Source organism: Neodiprion pinetum, chromosome 7 (genome assembly GCF_021155775.2).
Source record: "Neodiprion pinetum isolate iyNeoPine1 chromosome 7, iyNeoPine1.2, whole genome shotgun sequence".
NCBI classification, from domain to species: domain Eukaryota; kingdom Metazoa; phylum Arthropoda; class Insecta; order Hymenoptera; family Diprionidae; genus Neodiprion; species Neodiprion pinetum.
Genome location: NC_060238.1, coordinates 4,166,605 through 4,190,379, shown reverse-complemented (window position 1 = coordinate 4,190,379; position 23,775 = coordinate 4,166,605). Strand labels below are relative to the sequence as shown.

The 23,775-nt window shown below is 37.3% G+C and overlaps 1 protein-coding gene across 3 annotated transcripts in view; it reads right to left on the bottom strand.

The window, feature by feature from the left end:
* LOC124222675 (nephrin) overlaps nt 1-23,775 on the bottom strand; it is a 166,473-nt gene that overhangs the window by 81,396 nt on the left and 61,302 nt on the right. For all 3 annotated transcript variants that reach the window (XM_046633905.2, XM_046633902.2, XM_046633901.2), the window contains exon 4: nt 580-690. In XM_046633905.2, the coding sequence (XP_046489861.1) occupies nt 580-690 (111 nt within the window). The remainder of the gene's footprint in view (nt 1-579; nt 691-23,775) is intronic.

Below are 23,775 nucleotides of genomic sequence, written 5' to 3'. Positions count from 1 at the left end.
TCGAGTGTGACGGATTCCTTAGCTCTCACATAAATGGCTTTTGAAAATACCAGCCTTGGCTTTGCCCCGATTATTTTCATCCCTCTGAGCCAGGAGCATCGAAACATCTATCGAAACGCTCTGCCACCTCCCACATCCCGGCAGCTGGCATTTCCACTAATGGCGCCTCGGGCATAATTACCCGCTTGAGTAATTAGTGGCAATACTCCGTGACTCTGTGATGCCTGAAATCCTTCGCTTCAAGGTTCTCGGAATAATCTCCAAGCCGTTTTATAAATTAATTCACCAATTCGTACATCCTTTTTTCACACCACTAATCGTCTTTCACTCGGTATGGATTTTTTTTAAATCCAATTTCCGGATCCAAGTTCATACTTATTTTCAAAACTTTTTTTCGCCTCTTTGTATATTCAAATGTTTTCATTTTCTTTAAAGAAAAAAACTCCTACAAATGGGTATGATTTTAGATCTTCCAAGCAGTAACACCCCCTCCCCTTTTAATTTGGATAGGGATTTATTCTCCAAGGACGAAAATTCGTGATAAGAGGGGAAGAAAGAAAAAAAAAAACGCTTCCTTACCTCCGTGAACTTCGCAGACCAGAGTCAGATTAGCGCCCTCCGCGTAAGCCTCGAGTAGCTTGCTCATGTCACGTCTCTTCGCATCGTAGATTATCGGCTTCGACGGTGGAACTGAAACAAAAAGAAAAAAAAAAAAATGATATCCGGATTTATATAGTGATTTTCGAAAACAGGATCGATGTGCAATCATGATTGAAAATAATTCTACACCCTCCAGTGATGAAAGCCAGATTCGTGAATCGTCGATATAAAATTAGATTGTCACAAAAAAATAAAAAAATCACAAGTGTCTTCTTCACCTGAATTAGAATTGAAAAAAAAACATTCACACATCGCCGAGCTTTCGTGATTCCAAATAAGTCATCGGAATTCGAGAAGCTGAAACTTCCACGACTATTTTCGTGACGCTGAATTCGCATTGCGGACAGTTTTTCTTCAAATGTAAGTATAAAAACGAAAAGCACCGCGACGATTCGTGACAGCGGGCAAAAACTTTCCTTCCGGAAATCTTGGGCTACTTTTTCTAGTGAAAACACTGCACTCCGCGATTTTGAATCGCAAATAGTTTGCCTCACAACGTCCATGAGCGTTCGATCTATCCAAGTATTGGCTCCCTAGAGGAATTCCAAACGTTATAGAATGCGCGGAAATATCTGTAGGGCGAATGGATAGGATGCCACTTCCCACCTACGTGATTCTCGACATGCTTCTTGCTCCCCTGAACAACGAGCTGCAAAAGAATTTCTCCAAGAGTTTTCCGCCAGGATTGTGGTTCGGAAAACTGTGACTTGTAATATCCGCATAGATTGAATCCCATGACTAGTTGAAAACTGTACAACATTCAAAAGATGAATATTTCCGTTGGTCAGAAATTCAAGTCAAGGCTTTTTAAACTTCACTAAATTTTTTTAAAACATTTTTTCCAATATTTAATCTCAGATCTGTACTAAAAACTTGAACTACCAAAAATATCACACGTGTTTTGAATTTCGCGAATAATCAAGGACGTGATTTCCTTTTGCTTTCGCTAAGCTTGTCTTTTTTGTCTCTCTATTTTCTGGTGAAGAAATTACGCAACGGATGAATGCAAACTTTGCCATGTGGATTTATTTATTTCTTATCTACTCACAATGATGTTTTGAATTGAAAATATCGATTGATCCAAAAAAAGAAAAAAAAATCGATCGATCTTTTTGTAAAAAATCAAAAACACATGCAACGTGTTGCTTTGTTTTCGTCAAACGATAGCTACACGTGTGTAAACTACATTGTTCTTGGGTTTTCGTTGCAGGATTAATGAGAAGACTCAAATCATGCACAGCGTCAACTGGGGATCATCGCAGGTCGAGGGGGGTGGAAAGCGTATTTTTGGAAGGATGATGGAAAATGATTTTTAATCTATTTCCGAATAGATGAGAGATGAATAAATCCACATGCCAAATTTCGCATTGATCCGTTGTATAGTTTTTTCACTAAGAAAATAAGAAAAAACGTGACTAATTTAACCAAGAAAAAAAAAGTTGATCTCTCCCTTAAGCCGGCATTTGTTTGTTTTTTTTTTTTTTTCTTTTTTTTATTAGATATAATTTTTCCAAAATCGAAAAAACGTAAATGTAATAACGAGATTTCGAGATAATGTTTGATCAAATTTCAACTTGGTATACAAGAATTTTGAAACATTCACAGATGTGATTAAATCGTGGAAAAATTAGGTTTTCAATTTTCTCTCGGTAGGAAAATCAGCGAACATTTTTCTCCTCCGTTTCGAATCACTTGGCATGGTTTTACCCGAGCGGAATCAATTCCCTGCCAAAGCGATACTACGACGAAAACTGCAGCACTTTGCTAGTAGCAGCTAACAGTGGAGGATAACCGAGGAATCCTCAGGGGGTAAAAGGGTGGTAGGATATTTTTGATCTTGTTTTCTCGGAGGAATCCGGCGGGGTTTGGGAGTCAGGACCGAGCCAACTTCGGATTGCCAGCATGTTTATGAGACTCTGCGTGATACACCGGACGCGACACAGCGGTCCGACAGTCCGGGGAATCTATTTTTCTATTGCTCTGGGTCAAAGCACTGTGACTGAATGAAAGGATTCCGCATTTCTTCTCCTCGCTCTCTTCACCATCCTTGAATTGTTTCGGAGCATCGTATTTCCCCTCTCTCTGTGCGTGTTTATGAAGTTTTCGAACCACAAAACCCATATCCTTGAATTCATATCTGTGACGAGAAAAACTAGTTTTATCTTCATCGACTGAAATTGATCCAGTAGTCGTTAAAAACAAAAGAAAATTGCTTTGTTTCTATCCCACCGCTGCCACGGATGAAACGTTTCCGGCAACCGAATTGAATTATACCCAGCTTAGTTCACCGCTCAAGGTATAATTTAAGCCAAAGCTTAAATCTGATAAGGGTAACAGTATTTCAATCAATTATATTGAGCTTAATCGCGGTGTCCAATATCGCCTAGTTTGTTCAATAAATTGACATTGAAGATTACGATATGATGGAAGTGTAATATGTTCCGTGCGCTGGAATCAGGCTCAGTGTTAATTTCAAGTTTGACTCGAGGAGTTTGTTGTAACGGATGAGAAATTACGTAGGTCTGGAAAAAAGTATGTCACTTCAGCTGCGTGGGATGTTTTTGGTAAATATTATGTTCACCATTGTGCTGAATCCAAAAATTACTTCCATTTCCTTCCATGGCGTGAATTATTTTTTCAAAATACAAGATGTTTGCATAAAAAACAAGTAACAATAATGAAAGAAACCACCATTTCATTACAATGAACCAAACGATGTTTCTTATAAAATTAAACAAACAATCGCTTCACGAAATGTACTTAACATTCTTTTCTGTGCTCATTCTTTTCGCTTTCCATTTTCTGTTTCCCTGTTTGTATTTATTTTCAAGTCTCACTCTAATACATACTAAACGGAAGTAAGAAATCACTTTTGCATAGGATTTTTAAAATCAATAACAGGATACCACATTTCAAGGTGAACGTTAGTTTCACTCTGAATGAAACTACGAACACGAGTTCAAGAAAAAAACCCTACTTGATATAATTTTTAGAGTAGTTTCCCCGGTTGCAGTGACTAAAAATCTGTAAGAAACGATATAAAAAAAAAGACCTGTGCAGTTTTTTTGATTGCAGACCTGTGTTATCAAAGTATGAAATTTTACAGCACATCCAGGATATCATTACCAGTAACGTAACGTTTTCTCTTGTTTCGAATAATTAAAATTCCAGTTGCGATGTTGCTGGCTGGTGTTCGGTGTATAAAGGAGAACGGTTCGCAGTTGAAAACATATTGCTAATAGGATCCAGCCTCCTATATTACCAGAGAATAATGTTGTCAGGCTACGGCATCTCGTTAAGTCAAGTTAAGGAAAACCACGATTAGTGGTTGATTAGATTTATTTCCTTTAGCCCGGGTATCTGGCAAGGTTTGAACGTGTAAACGGCTCGCTAACAGTTTCCTAGCCTGATTCATGGCGGATTTTCCCTCTCTTTTGTTAAAGTGTTTTAATGTGTTCCCATTAATTGACCGTAAAAGCCAACAGGTATTGTTATTTCAGCAGTAAATATGACTACTAAGAGAATTGACCAGTTATTATTATAACCACCAAAGTAATCTCGAATCAAGCATATATAGTGTAGTAAAAAATCCCAGAGTATCCTTCGCGTTCCCGAATTTTTCGATAAAAAATTTTTTACTCATACTTTTATGTATACTCAATACGGTACTGTATGGTTATTAAATTTTATCACACGGCCATTGTTGTCGGTATTAATTGTTACGGAAATAACTGTGAGACGACAACCGATCGATACGGTCCCAAAGTACCAATCGAATTTACTTACCATCCGAAACATGTTGAGCTAACTTCAACTAAAGTGCGCTCATCTTCGCCGAGTTTGCATAAATCAAGCGTTGATGCGGTTCGGTCCAAGTTATACGATTACTCGAAAGTTTGAAAGCTCTAACTTCACCCAAAATCTATTAAATTTCATCTCTGGCTTACCGTCTTTACGTAAAAATATGTACAAATTGTGGGTAGATGAAATCAGTTTTTTTTTTCTCAATTTTTACCATTCGTGATTTCGATCAGTTGTAAAAAAAAAAAACTGTTTCACCCACAAATTCGCAAAGAGTCATATTTATCGACTAGTGATATTCGGAAAAGTCGCGTTTGAAATTTTTTTTCTCGACACGGAAGAAGAAAAATCACTCGGCGTAGAAAATGTGATTAATCGCTGCTTCGTTTTGAATTTTATATCCCTATTTCCAATTATTTACCCCCAGCAAAAAATCTTAGTCAGATGAATAAACTATTGTTCAATGTACGATGTATAATGTATATGTATACAAAGTTGTTACGGTGATATTTTCTCATTTTCTATTGTTCCGCTAAAAGTTGTATCATAATCGCATGGAATTATGAAGAAAGTTGTTTGAAAATTTCATCAAGACATAAATTCTCCAAAGCGATTGCAGTACGTATATTTTCTTCATTTAACAATTTCTCTCTGGAAATCATACCAGGAACTTTTTAATGTTAAACAAAAGTACTCTACTTTTCTATCCGACTTACCGCGTTGCAGAAAGCCTTTGAAATATTGCATCTTGTGAACTAATTAAGCTCTCTTGTTATTATGCCCGGGTTGCATCCGATGTGGAATTTCATATTCCCTCGAGAAACATTTTCATTCTGTTCTAGTTGCCACATTATTTTGTAGTCACGTTGAAGACCCGCTGATTTATACCTCCGAGATATCGTAGCCCCGGAAACGTTGAATAGAAGCATTCATTCCGTCCTAGCAGGAGAATTAAAATCAATTCTCGGGACTCCCGGGAAGGATCTAAAAAGGACATTCGAACAATTTCACCAAATTTTGCGGGAAAACGATTCCTCAGAGAAAATCGTTAACCCCTCTTGGACTTGAAATCGTCGCCCCGAGTGACCCAAGGACTACTCGGAGCTTTTCTCGGCCTGGCAGGATCACTTCCAGGCAACGGCCTGATCTGTCCTGAGGAGAAGAGCATCCTCGCGGAAGATCCAGTGACAAATGCTTCTGTGCTACTGGCCGCCCTATCTCCCTGACACAAGAGCACCAGGGTGATTCACCCGCAGTCCCTTTGCCGCCCCGAGGATTTTCTTAGGGAGGAAAGACGCTCATGCGGGTGAAACGGCGCCTCTGCTTCCGCGAAATTGGAAAGGGAATATAGTATTTTTCGGTATAATTTCCTTCAAATCCTCGCTCGATAAAGTATTTTTCACTATTTTTTCTTTCAAATTCTCGGTCAATAAAGTATTTTCAGCATACTTTCGTTGAAATCCTCGCTTGATAAAGTATTTTCAGTATATTTTCGTTCAATTTCTAGGCGAATAAAGTATTTTTTAGTACGTTTTCGTTCAAATTCTCGATAAATCAAGTATTCTTCAGTATATTTTCGTTCAAATCCTCGGTGGATAAAGTCCTCGTCTTCGGGAATAATAATTACAGCCTTTGTAGGAGTCATCCCAGTCAATAGGGACTAAAAAAGGCCTTTGCCCCACAAAAGGTGGGGTAGAGATGATTTTGATTTATGTTATTCAGTTTCAGGGCCCGATAAAAAATCCAAATTTTTGACTTTGGGGGGTGGGGGGGATCCATCATATTGTATTAAAGGTACAAAAAAATGTATTTTCTCAAAATAAGTCCACAACGGTTGATTCTACGATAAAAGTGTCTGGTAAAAATTTGAAAAAGGGCAACTTTCCACGTTTTCTTCTTCAAACAACACTTTTTTTTGTAGGCCTAACGTGTAAAGAGTTACAGTGGTGAAAACGTTAACATTTTTCCGAAAAATCGTCCCAATTGAGCTTATCGTGGTTAATTTTTTAACAATAATAATAATAATAATAATAACAACAATATATAACTAATTATTATCTAGAATTAGCAAAACAACTCACTGTAAGTATGAATCATAATTTTTTCTACCGATAACTGATTTTAGTTTCTGCAGTTATAGAACCGATGATGGCAATTTGTAATTTAACGAAACGTCAAGGCTTGATAAGATTGCGTCTAGTTATCCTTTTTATGAAAATATTGCTCTTGAATTCGTTCAACGCTTTTAACTCACAGAGGAATCGAGATTCGATTTGATGGTATGTTATTTTCAACATACAATTTAAATACTCGATATCGTTTTCCGGATATGGTCTCTTCGTAGCCGTGGGATCGTATCCCACCGCTGCCACCAGTGTTACATTCACGATACACAATTTAAATCCTCCGGCGATTTTTTTTCGAGGTATAACCACACCCGCGGGTCTTTGAATGCAAGTTTGATTGTATTTTTAATCAATTGGGATTCGTATTTTTCAACATTCATGCTGTATAGTTTCCGTATTTTTTTGTAATGAACCGATCCACTTTTTGTGCTATATTTTATTTCGTTCAGCCAATTTGACTACTTTTTCCGGGTTCAGTAACCGAATCTTTTCACTCGTCAAAGTTTCCTAAAATTTCCCTCAATCGCAAAACAATTTAAACCCCTTTAAAAATTATGGATATAATTTTCTCCGACGTTTCATCTCAAAATCTAATTCCGCATACAGTTTGGTTGAATTCTGGGTTCAGCTTATTGTTATTACAATAATTACCAGTAATATGACTTTTGTTTAAAATGCGGAAAAATTTCGTAGAAAAGGAGAAAGAAATTGGTAGAAAAAAAAAAAAAATTCTACGCCTTCTAAAAGTGAAAAATAACGGAGAATTTTAATTTTTTTTTTAATAATTAGTAAATGTGACGCTTTTACCGAACGATGCGGGATTCACGGGTATGAATTATAATCCGCATAGGGAATCGCTGAGCAAAGGAATAAGGAATCGATTGGAGGGAATACAGTTTCAAATGGAGAAACTTTGGCAATAAATCTGTCCGCACGTTTGAGCGCTGTGGCACATAACGAAAATTTCATATAGATATAGAGTTTCAGAGGAACCTCATTCAACCTCGTAAATAGTTTTATGAAGCAATAATTACGCCCGTGACAAAAACTTTTCCCAAAGTTTTCGCGTGAATAAATCTCCCGTATAATATCGTCGTATGTAACATATATACTTGTACTCGGCGTTATAGGGGAAAATTATAGAAACACTTGTGCTTTTCCCCATGAGACCCAAGAATTGTAAAGTTTAAACGATGTAGGTATCTACAAAACTGGCGACAGTAAATTTTCGACGAATTAAACAACAAAGCTAAAAAGAAGTTCGGAGTATTCAAGTGGGGTGAAATACAGCTCACAAGGGAAACGGCAAAATGGTATCTGGAGAAATTGCAAAAGCTACGAATGATAACGTTTCTCAACAAGGGAAAACACAGATCTTTTTGAAATTAATAGTTTTCGCGAACCTTTTCTTCTCAAGTGTTGACATTTCTTACTTTGTCAGGAATGTAATGGCTAAACATTCTCACGATAAACCAAAATTGAGCATCTTCGACAATATTGAATATTTTGTGATAAGAGAGATAACTGAAAAAAAATCAACCGCAATAAAGGCGATAAGTAAATTAAGTTTGAATAATAATAATGCCACAAAGTTAATAAATTGTTGACACAAAATATTGTTTCACCAATTTTCAAGTAATGTTTTCTTTTGTCATGTGAAATAAATTCGTTGATTTTTCTGAATGCAAATGAATTTGAAAAGAATTTTTTCATTATTTTGAAACTTGTGTTTTCGAAAATTTGTAAAGGCTGTATTTACGAAAATGTATCCAAATTTCACAATTTTTCCTCAATATTCAAAATTTAGAAGTTTCGAAACAATGAAAAAATTCATTAGAAATTCACGTGTATTCAGAAAAATCGACAAATTCATTTCACATGGCAAAAGAAAACGTTCCCTGAAAATTTGTTGAACAATGTCTTGTATCAACAATTTATTGATAAATTTTTACCATTATTATTAACAATATTTAATTTTCTCATCACCTTTGTTGCATATGATTGTTTTCCTTTCTTTCTCTTATGACAAATTGTTAAATATTGTCCATGAGATTCATTTCCGATTGAGATGGTACATCCTTAACGACCGTCAAAGATCCCATAATAAATTTTTGGCGATAGCTTCATGCTGCAGGATTCAAGATAATATTTCCCGAAAAATTCCCGACTTCAGTTTTCTTTTTCCATGTTTGTTTTTCCCTGTGGGAACGGAACGAAGTTCGATTTCGTCAACGGTAGGAGAAGTTTAATTGAAAATAAATATGAAGGAAGGTGAGAACCTACATTGTGGACGAAAGTGTGGTGAAAATGGTCTGGTTTGCTGTTTCGAAAATATGTATCAGCTGTTTACATTGCTGAGTGAAAAATAATTCGTTTCAGATCGTAAATTCGAGGAACGGCAGGCAGGCAAGTATATACGTATACATGATATATAGCTCTGCGATTTTCCGACGTTGTGAAATCTACAACGCGAAAGATATTACACGCGATGTGACCTGGAAATTAATTTGATGAAGTGTGTGGTCAAATTTACTTTATACTTCCCTTAATTCAAAACAAACGTTGTTTCATCATCCCTTCGGTATGGCCAACTCCGTAACTCGGATAAAAATAATTGAACTTTCGTGTCATCCCGTAGGTTCGAGAGAGAGAGAGAGAGAGATAGAGAGAGAGAGAGAGAGACAAAAAAAAAGAGAGAGAGAGAGACTTATCGTCGCCACCGCGAAAATTCGCAGAAAAGTTTATATCGTTATGAAAATTGGACAAATTTAATAAAAGTTAGAAAAACTCAAATGGTGTTGATTCGTTTCAAGCTCCAGAAAACAAAACTCGAGTTTGCTGAAAAATCTCTTCAATGACGATAAGAAAGAAAAAAAAAGAAAAGAAAAAAAAGTTCACTACGCATGAATTCAAAAACGCAAAAGTCTGTTTCCGTCGATCCGTCATGTTCGTAAATTAATTTTGTTAGATCTTATGACTGTTTGATTTTAGTTATACCGAGATATAGTAAGGATAAAATTGAAAACGGACTTTAAGCTCCGAGTGCCAGGTGCAGCGGTGCAACATTCTACCAAGATGGCGCGTTTTCTCGCCCATAAGAAGCGAGTGTGATGGTTATACTCGGCGAATGTCTGAAATGGTTGTTATCTGTGTAACGCATTTTCAGTTTATATCCGGACGTAAAGGGACATAAAAAATATACGCAAAGGCGCGGGTTTGTTTCACGACTTTTTTACCAGACTTAAGAAGCCGATAACTTCTAAACTACCGAAGATAACCGGGCACTTGTGAAGTGAAAAATGGAAAAAAAATAAAAAAAAAAAACGCACGCACACATCTTGTTTGTTTTCCATAAAGCTATAACTGTACTTCCCTTCCAGCGCTGAAAGTATTCATCGACGTGTAATCGGCAAAATCTTGATCGGTTTTCGTTTGTTTTATTGCCTTTTTTATAAAATTTAATTTTAATTAGTTTCTTGCACGAGTTGAATTGTGCTTGCTTGTTCAATTCGATTATATTTTGGTTCAATTTTTCAATTTTATCAGTAGAATCCAGTAAATTTTGAAATATATTGAATAACACGACTTTTTACATTGAAGTTTATGGAGAATCATCAAAGCACGTATGTTTTTTTCATGCATTTCTATTTTGAGAATAGAAGATACATTGCTCTTTACACGATTATTATCATCTACGGTTGGAAAAAAATTCTACCTTAAACTTTTCAGTAAAGTTTTGAGTGTGTTTTGGAGTATTTCCTCAAACATGTTCCAAAATTGTGGTAAATTTTCGGTTTTAGAAAGAAAGGAAGAAAAAAAAAAAATGAATAATTCGTTCGTCCTTGTGTGGTAAAGTTTAATCACTAATTCAAATGATTTTCTGAATAATATTTCAAAACTGACGTCATTTTTGGTTTCAGAAGTAAAGGACACACCGTGTCCTTCGCAAAAACATCGATCTGCGAACAAAGCAGCCTTTTCCGCCCATATCTATCATTTCGTTAAATTTCTGTTGGGTCATTTTTTCAAAATATGTTTAAAAACTGACGTCAACTGAGAGAATGATCACGTCGAAATGGGGGATTTGGGTTCAGCACGTCGGAAAGGCAGGAGAACAACGCGTTGCGTAACGCCTGAGCTATAGTAATTGTCCTAGACGTAGCGGGTCAATTCACGCGGTTGAATACGCATGTTACGTCCGAAGGCCGGTTGGTTAGGTAGGTACCTACAATACCTCCACCTCCCCTGCCTAGGGCGAGGGGACGATAGCCAAGGAGTAATGGAATATCCCCGAAATTTAGCCCCAAGGAACCAGAGCCGGGCATTGGGAATGTCCGCTTTCCTATCTGCGGTGGCAGAAGCCTTCGAAATGGTCGAGAAATGGGACAGAAATGGGGATAGTCGGGTTTAATGCTGGTTTACGTTCGGGACGCGTACCGCCGCAGCCTTCTTACTGAGGTGAAATAATCGACTCAAGATTCGGCCCTTCGGCGATTCGCCAAAGATGGCGAAAGGTCCTTCCGACTGGTTCTGCCTCGAAATCGCGCCATTACGGTGCTCGGAAAGAACTGCCAGTTTGAAAGCCTCTCGTAGTTTGGTAAAGTTTCGATCTTGAACGGCCATATTAGTGAGAAATTCCGAGAATTAGAAACCATTCTCTACTTTTTTAGCTAAACAAGGCTTTAACGTGAATTTATTCTTGCGCGTTAGCATTAAATTTTTGCAACGGTTGCAAGAAAATCTAGCAACAGTGATCGTAATGAGAGAGAATAGTAACGGATACTGGAGTTTATGGTAACAGCTAGAAAACCAATATTCATTTTCTACCTAGAACTATATTTTTCGATTGTGGTAAGAAATGAAAATAGTTAAGGATTGAGCGGTAATCGGAAATAAAAATTTCTCTCAGTGCATGTCGATCTCTCCGATTTGATTTCTTTTGTAATACGTTGCAGTAGACTAAATATTAAGCGACACGTATTTTTTTTTTTTTCTTTGATCTGCCATCAAACAGTTTAAGAGGGTGAAACCACCCTCCAAAGTAACGAATATCAACGAGCGGTTTGTCAGTTTCGCCCACAAGAAAATAATATTTTTCAAACCAATCCAACTGGATAAGTTTTCTCATAAAAAGAAATGAAAAATGCAATTTTCTCAATTGAGAGAAAAAAAAAAATGAAACTGCCAAATCGCCCAGTGACATGCCTTACTTTCGAGGGTGGTATCACCCTTTTCAAATGTTTAATGGCAGATAAAAAAAAAAATAAAATAAAAATACCTTGTCGCTTAGTTTTTAGTCTATCACAATATATTACAATAGAAATCAAATCGGAAAGATAGGTACTTGGGATACCTTCCATGTTAGTTGAAAAATCACTCGAGCTTTTGAAACGTCGTCAGACGATCGTTAAGAAAATGCACTTATTTTTGAGATCATTCAATTCCCGTCTATTTTTATGATGAGTGTATAAAAAAAATTCATTCTCAATGCACGAAATAATCCTTTCATAACTTGTCCCGGGATTGAAATATGGACTGCGAATGTCGGGTTATGATCGAAACCGAGACACAGACGACATTTGACGAATGGACGTGAGAGAAAAAAGTGTGCCTCTTCTAATTTCGAGACACTGGAAACAAAGTGGTACCGGATAACTGGCACGACTAGATTTACAGTGGCTATCCATTTCCACCGTTCCAGGAGCAATGGGACAGTGATTGATACACCTTGAGTACAAGAAAGAGAAAGAGAGAGAGAGAGAGAAAGAAAATTCAGAGAAAAAAATATCGCGGGCATATTTGTTATAAATATATACACACACACAAACGCGCGCATGCATACACAGTTATTGGGAGACACTTTTAGACAATATATACCCATGTGCAGAACAATATCTCAACGGAAAACTGTTCTATTCTCGTATATTTTCTTGCAGAGTCCCCGAGAATCTTATTGCCTGTACGGTTTTCCTTTTCTTCTCTCTTTTCTGTCACTCTTTTCACAACGACGACGTCAGACGCTGAGGTCACATTGGACGTCACCTAAAGTCAGACGTGCAGCTCGGAGGATTGATGTTAATAAAATAAGCAAGTCTCGGTGCGTTTAAAAAAAAATTGGCCAACACCTTTCGTTCACTATTCATGGGTTTGTAATTAACGGAGTGATAAGTTGCAAATGGATTCAGAGATCATACGCGGTTTTGAATAAATGTCACCAGTCAGTCAGTCAGTTTCCAAGTGGACTTTAATACGTCGCGAATAATCACTGACGTTAAACAAGAATCCGTAATATTAATATCGTTGTGTCATGAAGTTAATCAAACGCGTCACCGTTGAAGTCGTAACGAAATATTTCATCGCTTTGAGAATATGACGACTCGTTTGAAGGCTGTTACGAAATCGTTCGAAGCCAACGATTAACGTACCATGAAAATCCATCGATTCCGACGAACAATTGACAATATCATTTGAAAATCCTGATTTAACGATGCCGTGGAGACCTCCTGATTTCTGACAATTCTCAAATCTCTAGCGATAAGAAATCCTCCGAAATTATTCCTTCGAATACAATAAATTCTGAGAACGAATACCGGGTGAAAAATGAACTAAAACGAGGCTGTGACTGTGTTCCTGGATCCCTAATACGCGATAGATAAATGTGATCCTTCGCTGCCAAGCAAACAGAATGGTCATTCATTAGCGACAAAGGAAGGGAGGATTTCTTGCGGTGACTGCAATCAAAACATTAAAGCCGCACTCCTTTCTTTTCATTTTCCTTTCACCTCATCTCGGCGTCCTGTTTTTCCCTCTTTCTTCCTTTGTATAGGCTTGATTTTCCGCGCGAGTCAACGATTCCGGACGAGACGTTTCCACAGTCCTCGTTTTAAGCCATCCAATCCTCCGCATTTCTCCCTTTCTTTATTTCCCAGAGTGTATAGGCATTGTCGATCATCGCGTGCGTGAGTTGTTTTTTTTCTTTCTTTCTTTCTTTCTTTCTTTCTTTCTTTCTTTTTTCTTTTCTCCTCTTTATCCCGCAGAAAGTAAGCAAACTGGAATAAGTCGTACCGGGTTCGCAGATCGGCCGAGTATTCGGACGTTATATATCAACCGGTACATCAACTCCCACCCGCTTATCTCTCACTTACTCACGATCAATAATAGTAGCCGGTGATAAGAAGGATCAGGAAACCAAGCTGAGGAAAGAGCTTCTCTTTCCAACCTTCTTTCAAATATTTCTCGCAATGAGAGAAATTTTTATTTCCGTTTACCGCTCAGTTCTTGACTATTTTCATTGTTTTTTTTCACCACAATCGAAAAATACAGTTGTAGGTAGAAAATGATAATTAGTTTTCTAGCTGTTACCGGAAAGTCTAGTATCCGTTGCTATTCTTTCTCATTACGATCACTGTTGCTAGATTTTCTTGCAACTGAGGCGAAAATTTAATGCTTGCGCAATAATAAATTGACGTTAAAGCCTTGTTTAACCGAAAAAGTAGAGTAAACCTCACAAACTGATTTTGCGTTGCAATTACCAAAAAAGGTTCGACGATAGCGCAAAATATTTACGCGTACCTCGTTTTTCGAAATTCCAACAATATCCAAACAGTTTTTTTTAACGATACCTGTTTTACTCAATTTTTCTAGTTACTCTCTAACAAATGAAATTTTTCTCACAAAATTCACACAATTAGATACCGATGTAATAATTTTTCCTATAAAAAGTCTCAATTTCACAAGTAAACAGATGCCTGTGACTGTAAAGTTGAATGGTTAGTGGATTCTTCCCAGACATTAAAAGATTGAAAGTCATCGAAAATACGCCCAGAAGATATCTGATGTGAAATTTTCTGACGTGAGTCCGAAAGAGATCTTTGGGTTAACTTTTTGGCATCACGAAACGAGACGTCAGATATTTTTCATACATCTTTGGGTAACGAATGAGTGATGGATCGACCCTTACCAATTGCTGATCGACGTATCCGTAGGTATATCACACGTACAGGGTGAGTGAAAGGTATGGAAACCTTTAGAAATTTCGTCGGTTCGGTGAAAACAAAACCACAAAAAAAAAAAGAAAAAGAAAAAAATATAAAAAATGCCCATGGTTAAATTTTGGTTAATTTTTAACAGTAAATGGTAACGTGTTGATTTGACCTTGAACTATACCTTCCAGGGGTCACCACACTTTTTTAACCCTGTATATCATAGCACAGTGATATGGATTTTAGGAACGAGCAATTAATGATGGCAATTTTCAGTTATAACGAGGATTCAAAAATTGGGTACGACGAATTGTGGGCACATTTGAAAAGAGAGAAATATACGAAGAAGAGAGCGAGGTAGAAAAGTCAGACGGCGGAGGTCAAAGGTGATATTTTCTATGTTGAACACGTCAGAGATACAATTCTGTCTCGTCGTGAAAACGGCTGAAAGTCGTCTGAGTCCCGACGCTTTTAACACCCGAAGCCAGCCATCCTGCAGAAGCATCCTTGCATCCCGATGACCACGTAGTCCTGCAGGAATAGCTTGGAACCATAACGCGTTGACGACACTCTCTTTTGGTACACGTACGTGTTTACGGCCGGTTTTTCACCCTCAAAGTATCCGGCGAGTTTATAAGTTATATATCGAGATCTTCGTCCTGCCGTACCGAGTGAAAAAACTGGTGTGAGTTACACAAGATTCGTCACGAATATCGAATATCGTCGAGGAGCAGTTTTTTCCACCGAATCCATGGAAGTGGATTTCTCAGCCGTTCCTTTGTTCCGTTGAAGACGGTTTTTATAAACGTTTCAGATCGCTGTTTTAGATTTTATGAGAAAACTGCTTGTAAAAACTTGTACGAGTATTTGACGTCTACGCCTCTTGGCTTCTGGAAAAGCTTATGTACGAGTGAACGAGTCCAAGGTGAAAATATTATCGGAGACGACGGGGCATGTCGGTTACAATTGAAGACACTCGCCTCAACGTCCTCCATTATGGATGTTCGCGGTGCAAGCATCTTATAGATACCAAACTAATAAGATGTGACCCACTTTTTTTTTGAAATTTTTTTTATTCCTATTTCTCATCACCTTTATCAATTTTTTATTCGAAGAAAAACAGGTTTTTAGGAAAACATCCATTTGTCCGACAAATTTCCACGATGATCTCAAAAATGACTGAGTAAAAATCTTTGAAACTGACAGAATTTGCTAGTGAAATGAAAAAGTTTCGAAACAAATATATAAACTGGAATAGTACATTATGTCACAAGGGAATAAAGTCGAATTATTCTTGTGTTACATACAGAACTTTATTACGCGACTTAATTCTGGCCACATTACTGACTTGAAGCTAAAATAAAATAAATTCCCTTTTCGCGGTGATGAAAAATATCACGAAAAAACTTTTTTCCCTATTTTCTTCTTCGATCAATTTTATTCAATTGAATCAACAATTTTTTTTTTCACTCCATTCTAATTTCATGCATTATTATTTCAAATGAGATTCAATATCGTAATACATATATCAGATAATATAATAAATCATCGGATTCGATATTCCGGTTTCAGAATTTCGAGCGGAACTTTAACAACGGTTCAGATTTAATGCATCGTTCCCGTTGCAGTTACGATCATAATATAATAGACCGTTATGCGTACGTCATGACAGATTATTATCGAATATTGGGTCAGTGATCGATTTTCAGAATTTCTGTGGAAGGTCTGAACCATCGCTTCGCATCAAGGTTCGTTTGATGTGCGGAAATTTTTGACGATATTGAGTGTACGTTAATAAATGCCAATTAATCTGTAAATTTTCGTCAGAAAAATGTCGAGACAGAATGCATGGTTCGGCTTTTATCGGGATTAATTTCAGCCTCCATGTTATAAAAATCTATTCTTCTCACTGAAAGCCAGGATTTTATCGGATGCTAAATTGAAGCTTGTTAATTTCAAGTTCATACTTTCAAGGTGAAAAAAATTTGTCAATTGAAGAAAAAAAAATATACATAATAACTACTAGAATATAATATTAAAAAAAAAAAAAAAAAACTCGACAAACCGATAAAAGTTCCGTCTCTAATGAAACACGTAACTCGGCCTAAATTCCGTAAGGTCGATTTTCATCACCCTTGTTCTCGTTTCATCAGCTTTGTATAACCCAGATCGAGTTTCGATCTTCCGATGAACCTTTGTGACGGAAAATTGCCTCTAAATTATACACGCATAGTTTAATCGGGAAATCCGTTGTTCGGTATTTTGGAATATTATTTTCATCAGTGCTGCACTGTTTGGCTAAATTAGGTTATTTAATTAACGAATCAACCTTATACGGATAAATTTCAACGCACAGTGTTCGTAATAATGCACCTGCCATCATCCGAGAATCATCGCGGATCAGGTATTTTCGCAATTTTGCAATACGCATATATACATAATCGCGAATATCTGAGTCTGACAGTAATTATAATACATATGTAGAGAAAATGGAGAAGCGAAATAATTCGTCGGTCAGTGAGGTTTAATGGAAGGGAAGAGCTAATTTTCAGTTAACAAATATTTATGTTGAAACTAAATTACTTCTTGGATGGATTATTATACCTATAGATATACGTGTACGAATATATAAATACAATGTTATGTTCGAATGCATTTCCTCTTTCACGCTGCGACGGTATTTTCACATTACGGAATTCACAACCGATGGACCGTGGCCATTTCGCTCTATTTACCTATAATAGTATAAAATGTGTGCAAACGTCGTCGTTAAATTTTTAATTACAATTTATTGCAAAAGCGTACCTAATAAAAAAGTTTCGCATTCAAATTTCCGTTTTCAACGTATAGGAGAAGCCTGCACCGAGAGAAATTTTTAGCTCCGGTTACCGCGCAGTCCTCGACTATTTTCATTTTTTACCGCGATCGAAAAATATAGTTCTAGGTAGAAAATGAAAATTAGTTTTCTAGCTGTTACCGGAAATTATTACCGGTTATTATATCGTTTTTCCTAATTCCAACAATATTCAAACAGTTTTTTTTAACGATACCTGTTTTACTCAATTTTTCTAGTTACTCTAACAAATGAAATTTTTCTCAAACTCTTTTTGCCACGTCTTCGTAAGATCGAAATGATTAAAGTTACCGTGATTTGATTATTTGGAAAGTTTTTATCGCAGTTTCTTCGTGCGAGAAGCAAATCCTTCGGAATAATTATATCGCCAAGTCATACTTAGACGCACGTGGATAGTTTGAATATCGCGGCTCGTTTGAAACCGAGGAAACTATCCGCTTAGGTTCTTGGGTTAGCTGGCTGAGTGATGTAGTTGTGCCAAGTGCAGGGCTTTGCTAACGCTCTCTCTCCACCCTTTCGATATTCCAGGGTTGTGTAGAAGGAGCGACGAACTTACTCGAAACATCATCTCCGGCAAGGAATTTGTTCATTTTTAGCCCGGAAGTAAACTTTTTCTCCTTCAGCTCAAACCCACCCAGCCATCGATTCTTTGACAAATTTCAATCAGCAACTTGTATTGCTCCGGATGGGTGAAAAATGTGATAACATCACTCGATTCGGAGGAATTGGAAGGTTCAGACTCCGGTAAATATTTTCCCGAGGCGTCGGTTGCAAACGGAGATTCGAAAAATAACCTGCATTCAAAATATTCAAAACGTATGATTTGCTTCGTTCGTTTTTTGTCTTTTCTTTTTTTTTTTAGAGAGAAAATTCTTTAATCTTATAAGAATTGAGTATTGGGTTGTTAAGGGTGTACTGGCTCTACATTCTCAACCAAAAGTGAGTCTCGTCGACAATATTCAATACTTCATGATAAGATGAAAATAAAAAAAAAAAGAAATAAAAAATCATCTGTAATAGAAACGTTAAGAAATTTGAATCTTAATGATAACAAGGTTTTAAAGTTATCAATAAATTGTTTGAAGAAACATTGTTCAACAAATTTCTAGGGAATTTTTTTTTATTGCCATGTCAAACGAATTCGTTGATTTTTCTGAATACACATGAATTTTAAAAGAATGTTCTCACTGTTTCGAAATTTCCATTTTCGAAAATTTTACATTTTGAAGCATCGAGTAAAAGTTATGAATTTTGGATACGTTTTCACGAAAACGTTGTATGTTACAATCAAGAATTTTCCGGAGCGTTCAACGAATAGTTTCGTAAATACAGATTTTACAAATTTTCGAAAACGGTTAATTGAAAATGATTGAAAAGAAAGTCGTTAAGATTTCATGTGTATTTAGAAAAATCAACGAATTCATTTTACATAACAAAAAAAAAAAAAGAATAGATTTTCTAACTATTTGTAAAACAATGTACGGAATCCGATTGAAGAAGGTTTTTCGCTGTTTACACTTCTTTCGTGAGTCAAATTTGGAAGTGCTGAAAAGAGTTCTGATAATCTCTTCTTTTACAAAGTTTTACTTCGTCGTTGTTTTTGCTTTTTTATGCTTTTTCTTTTTTTTTTCGTTTTTCTTTCTTGCAAATCATACTCAGAGATCGGAAATTGGCTCAAAGTAAAGCTCTCAGCTTCGGCTACATTTCGAACTTTGATAAAAGTATCTAAAAATCTAAGCTCAAAGTTTTATTGAAATCTTAGGCTATACTTTGAGGGGTAATAGCTAAGTGAGGAGTCCGAAAGTAATATAAAAGAAAATAATCTGGTAGATTCGGTCCTTAATTTGCCATCTTTGAAAAAAAAAAAAAAAAAGCCAATCACGATATTTGCGTACCTGTGGGGCTTTTTCAGTAGGTACTGTAATCGAGATTTTCTATCCAAAAGCTTTAAAAAAGCATCTAGTTTCATTCCCGCTGACTTTGTTTCCTCATATCTTTCCTTCCGGTTCACGTTGTTCTCGATTAAAGTTGTAAGTTTTACTTCTACGACACAGTGAAGCTGAGCGAGAGAGAAAATTAATCAAATATACTCTGTACTCGAGAAAGTTGTATCGATATCTATAGTCTCAGAGCTGATCGAGAATCAGCTGCGAGTGACGTCGATAAAAGTTGGAGGCGACAGCTTACAGGCGAATTGGTTTTTACTAGAGGTTGAGTATCGCGAGACGTAATTTGAGAAAAGGTATACTTGTATAGATACGAAACGCCGCGCCATACGGTCAATCGATCCAATAAACTTAACGGCAGGTGGTGGATTTTTCCATCATTTACTTAGCGTCCCTCTTCATCTTTGCGAAAGCTAAGAAGCTTGAGGAAGCTGCGCCGTGGGTCCGGGTATAAAGAAAATACGAAAGCCCAGGCGTTGGAGGACATAATTGACGACACGAGTCTAATATCAGCACAGGATGAAACGTAGACAAATTGAAACAATCCGAAGTATAGTACATTCTGTAAATATATCGTGTAACGAGACATCGACAAAGGAGACGAAAACGGATAGGATTTTTTTCCCCATGCAATAAGCAAAAAGAATGAAAGTGAAGGAAACGTCAGACGAAAAAAAACATTTAAAAAAGTTTGTCTTTCAAATGTTAGCCAAAACACATGACTGCGGTTCAAATTGTTTTTTTGCTTCCACCGTTCAGCCAGCAATACGGATATTTTCACTTTTCAGTTTAAATTCAGAGCCATTTTTTACAGGACTATATTTTGTGACATTGTTGTTCTATACATGGTGAAAGAAAACAAGATGTGCTTTAAACGGATATGCGTAGTAGCAAGGTCACGTGATCCCCACGTGACGTCACGACAAATTTCCGTTTCCGCGGTAAAAAGTTTGATATAACCTCTGTAACCGATTTTTTAACATTTGAATATTAACACTGCATCAAATAAGATTCGGTAGACGTTGGAGTGAATGGCTGTTTTATAACTTTTAAAAATGGTCTTTAATACGACGTCATGTGGTGGCACATTTTCTTTGGCCGAAATGAAAGTGATGCACACCTTATTTCCTCCACCACGATTCTATACGTGATATTGTTCCCGGAAACGATCGTCCGAATAAGTTAAATTTCGGTTATGAAAGCTTCCGCGGCAAAAAGCACCGACATCATTTTCCTCTGCATCATGTTTTTACAACTTTGGCGGAAAATTCATTCCTTTCAGTCAGGCAATTTTTTTTTTAAATTTTTTTTTTGCACGAAAGTGCAATTATACGTTTTCTATGTATTTTTCGACGTTGAATGCGAACCTGATGTCAAAAATTTAATAAAACTATAAACAACGCTTAAAATGGAGTGAAAACTTTACTCCTAGAACGAGATTTTTATGAATATCTATTTTGAGACATTACGATTTCAGGCCAAGATTAGATGCAACCCCCAATACCATCTGTACGCACCCCTAAAAAGAATGAAAACTACCCTTGTGCATTGAATATTGTAAATTTAATGACCATTCTGAGATATCTGTTCGTCAAAAAATCAATTTCAATCATTTCTAGTACACATTTGTCATCAAACTTCTCCCCTACCGAATTACATTCACGAAACTACGTCGTTTTTCTTTTCCATACGTTTACTTATAACAATTGTAAACAATGACGGATCCACAAAAATCCTAATCATTCCAAAGATTGAGTATTTCTATTTTTTTTACCTGAAAATGGAAGGAAATTCAGGATTTTGCATGGAATATAAAAAAAAAAGAAGAAGAAGAAGACTAAAACAAAGGGTGCCCTATACTGGCTTCTGTGACTGGAAGCTTTAACCGCCTCGTAAATGATCCGATATCCATACAACCGTGTTTGGTATCTCACCGTCACGGAGCGAGACTCGCAGCTCCTTTTTCCAGCCAGGCTGCACCTTTGACCGTAAAGGATGAGCCATGGGTATATGCCACGCGGGGGTGGAACAGTGGCACAGCATATAACCACGAAAACATATAAATCTTGCCATACGTCCGGCAGACACTTACCGCAGAATATACGAGGCACGCAGCGGAGATCTGAAGTGTGTATTACCTCGGCAACGCTGTTGTTGGTACCCACCTACCCTGTCCCTTGGGCAGGTACTTTCACTACTCATAAAGTATTCCCGTTTCGATGCACGTGACCGTTGTCTGTCTCTTGGGTCATTCGCACCCCTCATTTGTACTTGTAACTATCCTCGAGCCCTCGACTTCTTCTTTGACAATTGCAGGCCACCCTCTTCCAGTGAACTGGACACTATTCAAAATGTCAGTGGAGGGATAGAAGATTGACAAAAGTTGTTGAACCCATCGAATGTTCGACGCTTCCGTAAAGTGGCCGAGCGATGGTGAACTTTGGTTTTCAAAACGTCACGCGATGATTCCACAAACCCATAAATAGACGGTAATGAACCATGTGAAAATTGTTGGATCCATAAATTTTTCGACGCTTTCGTAAAGTAGCCAAGCGAAAGACAATTGTGTTTAGCAAAATGCCACCAGTGGAGTCCACAGATTCATCAATGAACGGTAGATACTCAACTATGCAAAAGTTGTTGAACCTGTCGACCATTCGACGCTATCAAGCTAAAGTTAGTAACATCAAAGTAACGAAACCTCAGGCTAAAAATTCATCATTATTGGGCTGTGTAAAAATTACTTTCAAAGTATTGATTTCTCGAAATTAAATTATACCTTGTTTATAATAGTTTGCCAAATTTCGGATATTTCTAATGATCCAAAGTAGCGATTTACTATTACTTCATCCTCATTCAACGCTTCCATAAAATGGCCAAGTGAAAGTGAACGGTGTTTATCAAAATGTCACAAGAGGAGTCCAGAAAAGCACAAGTGAATTATATGCCAAAGTTCAACAATGCAAAAGTTGCTAAACTCATTAGTCAACGTTTCCATAAAGTGAGTACTAATTTCTGCAATTCAATCGCGTCACCGCCTGAACTGTTTCTATTCGTTGTACACGGCTTGTATATTTTCGAAGAACGAGTTAAAAACAATGAAGATAATCAGTGTGACCTGCATTGGCAGTATCGAGTCAACAATGTCACAATGAAATTGATGTTTCCAACTCCTTCATAATGTTTGTCGTTAAACTATTATTTGAAAATCATGGTTATAGATACTGAAACTCATCTCTGCGCACGGAAAATTATGTATGGTTACGCATGTATCCAAGTAATCACATATGCACTGCACAGTTAACGATGAGAACAAGTATTATAAACTATTAACGAAGAACCAAGCTGCATTTGATATTGTGCAAACTTGTCCTGGCTGAAATCGGTGTACGACTGACGCGTCTTGGCGAAGCGATATTGCCGTAAGTTATCAAATTTCAACACTTTGACGCGAGAGGCTTGAAACAACGCATCGCCCAACTCAGCGTCAAATCAATACGGCGTCCCAGACGATGAAAATTAACTACTACGCCAATGAGCCACGGACTATTTATTAATGCAAAAACTGGACTATTTTTTGTTCCTTGAATATGGTATGTATTGAAAACGGTGTCAAAGCTCTGAAGCATTTATCACATAGCGAGAAAATTCCAGGATCATGCGAACAAAGACCTCGTACATGAAGCAGCGGGTAAAAAAGCTCTTTTCAGAAAATCCAAGTTTGAACATAGAAGTTGACTAGATATTCCCAGACCGAGATACTCGACTTCAATTAACCCTTCGAGTCACAAAAGCTTCTGTAGTGGCACCCTTTTTTTTCTTTTTCATTTTCTTCGCATTCAGTCAAACGACTTCCGAAATACTTCGAGTAGGTGTAACTTCCGGCAAATGGTCAGTTTGCACGCCTGATTTTTCAACCGTACAAAGCGAAGCGTTCCGGAGCTTGAGTAAAAGCACCAAGTGAATTCTGGGCCGAGTTGAACCTCGCGCGATTAATGTTCCACTGGAGCCGGTTGAGGATACATGGTACACACGTGTGGCTGGGTAAGATCAATTTGCTCAGCACAGGCATCAGGCACACACCCCTAGGCCCATGTATAGTCGAGGCAGGCCAAAGGCATATCTGGAAAGCCGCGAGAGTAGGGTAGGTGAATTAGGCTCAGAGGAGAAAACGGACTTGTTCATTATTAATCGTCATCCGATCTCTGCAGCTCGGCTTGCCCCTTTTCGGGAGATGGTCTACCAGGTACAGAGTTGTACCTTACACGTGAGGCCGAGGGCTTGGTCATCCTTTGATATGGCCTTGCGGCCTCGATTATTCATACCTTGTTCGAGTCCCTCCAGTTTAAATTCGGTTCTACTCTGACCTGCCTCGTCGTACAGCCGAGCTTTCTGACCATTTCTGC